Here is a 5,000-nt window from a genome sequence, read left to right as displayed (position 1 = left end):
CTCTTCCGTTGCTCTCTTTCTTGTTAACGTTCTCCTTTTATGTCCCACAGAAGTATATGAAAGCAAATCGGTTCTCACCATAAGCACAGGTTATTGTTCCGTGCGAGAAGACGCCGGTAACAACGTCCATGTCGTAAGTGGGTTTGCTGAGAGATGGGAAGACGTCTAGGGTTGTTCTCCTCGTGTGTCTTAGAAACCAGAGGTACTTCGGGAGGGACTTGACAGGCTCAAGGTCGCTGTGGTGGTAGTACCAGGACAGGTCGTAGGATGAATATGGATATGTCGAATTTGTTCTGAAAAAAAAGGTTATAAGTACATATATATGTATGTATGTATGTGTGTGTGTGTGTGTGTGCGCGCGTGTGTGTGTGTGTGTGTGTGTGTGTGTGTGTGTGTGTGTGTGTGTGTGTGTGTGTGTGTGTGTGTGTGTGTGTGTGTAAGAGGCAGTTGATGAACAACAATGATAGTTAACGTACGACTCACAACACATTAAAGTGACCACACGCTACGTGTTGAGGCAGGCGCTGAGCGCGGTGTCGTGTGTCCAGCCAGCCAGGTCTTGGGGGCGGGTGGCTGGTGAGACCTGGCTCGGTGACTTCTGGGAGCGAACTGATGGGTCAGATGTAAACGCCATCTAGGCCCTCGCTGAGGCAATGGTTCCAAAAGTCTTAATATATTAAATAGCCACGGGGTCTATTGGTCTAATATATGTACATGCCATATTGCTCGGCCACCTACTAACACCTCGCTCTCGAGGCGCCTTAGATTGGCCTCAAGGGTGACCCAACTTTGGCTGGTCATCTCGTTCTCGTGTGTTGTCCTTGTTCCTTCGTGGCTGCTCGTCCTTGTCGTCCTCCTCTCCTTCCTGGTCCTTGGCGAATCCATCCGTCCTCGAAGGTCAAGCACAGGTCCTCTTCGGACACGTCTAGACTTCCTCGTAGTCCTTGTCCAAGTCCACACGTCCTCGCAGATCTCGTCCAGGTCCTTCTCGGCTGCGTGCTCGTCCAGACGTCCTCGTAACCTTCGTTTGAATCTACAAGCGTTAAGGGAAAGGGGCGTCCTCGTCGGCATCTCAGTTAGGCTGATACCTGCACTGACGAGCTACTGGAGTTGACTAGATCTGCGGGCAGGCGGCGCCCTTCTACAGTATCCTGGGGCGACTGGTACCTGCGCTGGTGAGTTCCTGGTCCTTCCCTGGATCTACGGGCGTCCTGGCAGACAGCACTCTTCCACAGCATCACGGGGCGGCTTAATACTTGCTCTGAAGAACATTCTGGTCTGCAGGCCTATGTTGACGTCCTTACCACAGCATCCTAAGATGACCGTTTCTGCAGCAGGGTCCTCCGGTGCCGTGTCCGATATCGTCGATCCAACTGCTATGTAGAGTCGGGTAACCAGATCCTATACGTAAGGGTCAAGATAGCAAGAGAAAAAAGAAAGGTAACAGTGAGGAGGGGATGTTAAGTGCAACTAGCCAGTATTTTATATATAAATTTAAGTTTTTCATGTTATTTTTAACTTTATTTTCGTCCTTTTTTCGTTTTGTGTTTTACTTCACAAAGATAAAGAGGTAAAATAGGGGAGGGAGATGTCAGCAGCGATCCGCATGGACCTGGCTTGAACTACCAACCATCTCCGATAGATATAAGATTAGATAGGGGAAACGACAACGGCAATACGCAAGGATTTATTTGAACCAATGGTCGTCTCACAGAGTGGAAATATAAGTAAGGTAAGAAATTGTACATCATGTACTAGTCACTCATGGGCAAAAGAGATACATCATAGATCTTGACACCTGCAACCATGACACTAACAAACCCTATTGTTGAAAAAGTTTCAGTGTCTTTGTTCTGCATGGATGAGTGAGTGTGTTTGTGTGTGAATGTGTGTGTGTGTGTGTGTGTGTGTGTATGTGTGTGACAGTGAGCGCGAATGAGAATGAAAGTTATTGTGTGTATGTGTGTTCACATACATACAACTCACAATACATGTAAGGACCAATGAGTGAGAATGAAAGTGAGAGTTAGCTCACAAAGAGAATGTATCACAAACCCGATTAATGTTCAGCATGCGACAGAATGTACGCATTAGTGAATGGTGACGTGAAAAAATATTCCCAAGCTTTCTCGCAAGCAAATTTTCCCACCTCAGAAATGTATTACGCAGTCCACAATCATATTTAATCTACATTTCGGATTTGCTACAAAATTCTGCAATACCGAAGTAGCCAATGTCTAGTTATGCATGTCAGGCTACGTAAAGGAAGTGAACTGACGCGAGACAGGAAAACGGCTTAACAGATTTATGGGAGAAGAAGGGAGAGAAAATAAATGAAGAGGCCCAAAACGTGTACTCACGTGGCTTTGAAGACATGGTCGTATCGTGAAAGCCTCGGCCAAGCACAAGGACGCAACAACCACCTCTGCCAGTATATAAGAGGCACTTGATGAACAACAGTAGTAGTTAACGTACGTAGGACTCACATGTAAGTGACCACACGCTACGTGTTGAGGCAAGCACTGAGCACGGCGTCGCGTGTCCGGTCAGCCAGACATTGGTCAGACTTGGGCCCGATGATTTCTGGGAGCGAACTGACAGGTCAGACGAGGTCAGATGTAATCGTCATCTAGGCCCTCGCTGAGGCAATGGTTCCTAACTGACTTAGAGCCACGTGGTCTGTTGATCTAGTGGCTTACACAAATCATGATTATGTACATGCCACAGTGCGCGCGCGCGCGCGCGTGTGTGTGTGTGTGTGTGTGTGTGCGTGTGTGTGTGTGTGTGTGTGTCCTCTCTCTCTCTCTCTCTCTCTCTCTCTCTCTCTCTCTCTCTCTCTCTCTCTCTCCTCTCTCTCTCTCTCTCTCTCTCTTCTCTCTCTCTCTCTCTCTCTTCTCCCCTCTTTCTCTCTCTCCTCTCTCTTTTCTCTCTCTCTTCCCTCTCCTCCCCTCTTTCTCTCCTCCTCTCTCTCTCCTCTTCTCTCTCTCTCTCTCCTCCTCTCTCTCCTCCCTCTCTCTCTTTCTCTCCTCTTCTCTCTCCCCTCTTCTTTCTCTCCTCTTCTCTCTCTCTCCTCTTTTCTCTCTCTCTCCTTCTCTCTCCCTCCCTCTCTCTCTCTCTCCTCTCTCTCTCTCTCTCTCTCTCTCTCCTTCTCTCTCTCTCTCTCTCTCTCTCTCTGCCTCTCTCTCTCAGATCAACTGACCTCAAATGCCTGCAGTGCAAAATACCTTCGAACGTGGTCGTGCAGCCACGAGGGGAAGGAGTCATGGTTCGGCAGCATCGGCATTTCGTCAGGGTCGAAGTGGGCGATAAAGCGGTACTCGTGCATGTGGCGGAGAAGGCAGTCAGTGAAGTATATATTCTCCATCGCGAAGAGTTTTACCCGCTCCATCAAAACCCACAGCCTGAGTATGTTGAGAAAAAAATAATAATTCACCAAAATTGACCAGATTCAACAAGGTCAGATAAGGGATGTACAGGATACTACAAATTATTACACTTATTTGTGAGAGAAAAATTGTAAAATTGGTCACCTTCGGAGAGTTGGTTCGTTGGCGTAAGGTACTGGGTATGAGAATTGTGTAATACCAACAAAGCCCTCCTGCTCATAGTACTGCAGGACCTTTTCTATGTTGGGATGGACAGTAGTCTGTAGCAGAAACACCTTAGCGAAGCCCTGAGCCCTTAATAGTTCCAGCCATTCGACCAAGCGGATGGAGATGTCATCGTGGTAGTAGAATAGTGCTGGTCCACACACGGCCACGTTCCACAGAGGAGTGCTGTCCAGGAACAAATGCTATCGTTGCGTGTTGATATATCTTAAAATAGTTAAATAGTATACTCACGAAATAATGGGATATGTTAAGCAGCAAATGTTGAGGAAAAAGCATAACAAACCCATTCACAGCTTTATTTGCGTCACCCCCTTCGAATTTCGCTGAACTGCCGCGTTGCATTGCTCCGTTTACCTACAATCATGTATAATAACTTAGAACATATTTTAGTCGTGTGTTGATACAATTATGCAGTACGTTTATTGTTCAATTTGATATACATATATGTGTGTATGTATATATGTATAAATTTGTGTGTATGTGTATGTGTGTGTGTGTGTATATGTATATATATATATATATATATATATATATATATATATATATATATATATATATATACATACACATATATATGTATATATATGTATGTATGTATTTCTGCCTGTCTGTTTGTCTATCAGTCTGTCTGTCTGTCTGTCTGTCTGTCTCCGTATGTTTGTTGTTCTATGAGGAATGTATATGTATATATAATATATATATATATATATATATATATATATATATATATATATATATATATATATACATATACATATACATATATTGTATTATAGACACATACGAACACAAATACAAACACACACATACAAACATATGGCGCACGCGCGCACACACATAAACACACACACACACACACACACACACACACACACACACACACACACACACACACACACACACACACATACACACACACACACAAACACACACACACACACACACACACACACACACACACATATATATATATATATATATATATATATATATATATATATATATATATATATGATGAGCGGTTAGTCCTGCTATCGAGGGAACTGAAGCGGCCGGGAGTAATGGCGGCTTCAGGGGGTAGCAATAGTCATCTCTAGCTGACTTCCACCCTCTATAGTAGAGGTAACACCAGTTGATGAGCGTACTATGGCATTGAGACTGAAGCATGCTTTTGGCTTCATGTTTCTTATTGGTGTGTACGCTCCCACTTATGTGTGTGAACTCGATGAAAAAGAGGCATTATGCGCCAAACTCACATCTTTGGTAGAAAAATGTCGCCGGCGAGACATTCGCATAGTACTCGGCGATTTCAATGCGCCATCCAGCTGAGATCGAGCTGGCTACAAGATGTCTGTCGCCCCCCATGGCTCAGGAGTTGATCTCAGTACT

The 5,000-nt window shown here is 44.9% G+C and overlaps 1 protein-coding gene across 2 annotated transcripts in view; it reads right to left on the bottom strand.

Moving 5' to 3' along the window:
- Positions 1 to 5,000, bottom strand: part of LOC119596287 — a 20,973-nt gene that overhangs the window by 1,007 nt on the left and 14,966 nt on the right. Inside the window, exons 7-10 of one of the 2 annotated variants that reach the window (XM_037945454.1) lie at positions 3,895 to 3,965; positions 3,531 to 3,776; positions 3,225 to 3,401; positions 79 to 293 (exon numbers count right to left, since the gene is read on the bottom strand). In XM_037945454.1, coding sequence (XP_037801382.1) covers positions 79 to 293; positions 3,225 to 3,401; positions 3,531 to 3,776; positions 3,895 to 3,965 — 709 coding nt within the window. Of the gene's footprint in view, positions 1 to 78; positions 294 to 2,366; positions 2,595 to 3,224; positions 3,402 to 3,530; positions 3,777 to 3,894; positions 3,966 to 5,000 lie in introns of those variants that run through there. The other variant, XM_037945455.1, reaches the window with a different exon arrangement.

This window comes from Penaeus monodon, chromosome 37 (genome assembly GCF_015228065.2).
Source record: "Penaeus monodon isolate SGIC_2016 chromosome 37, NSTDA_Pmon_1, whole genome shotgun sequence".
NCBI lineage: Eukaryota > Metazoa > Arthropoda > Malacostraca > Decapoda > Penaeidae > Penaeus > Penaeus monodon.
This window is presented reverse-complemented; position numbering and strand designations above follow the sequence as displayed.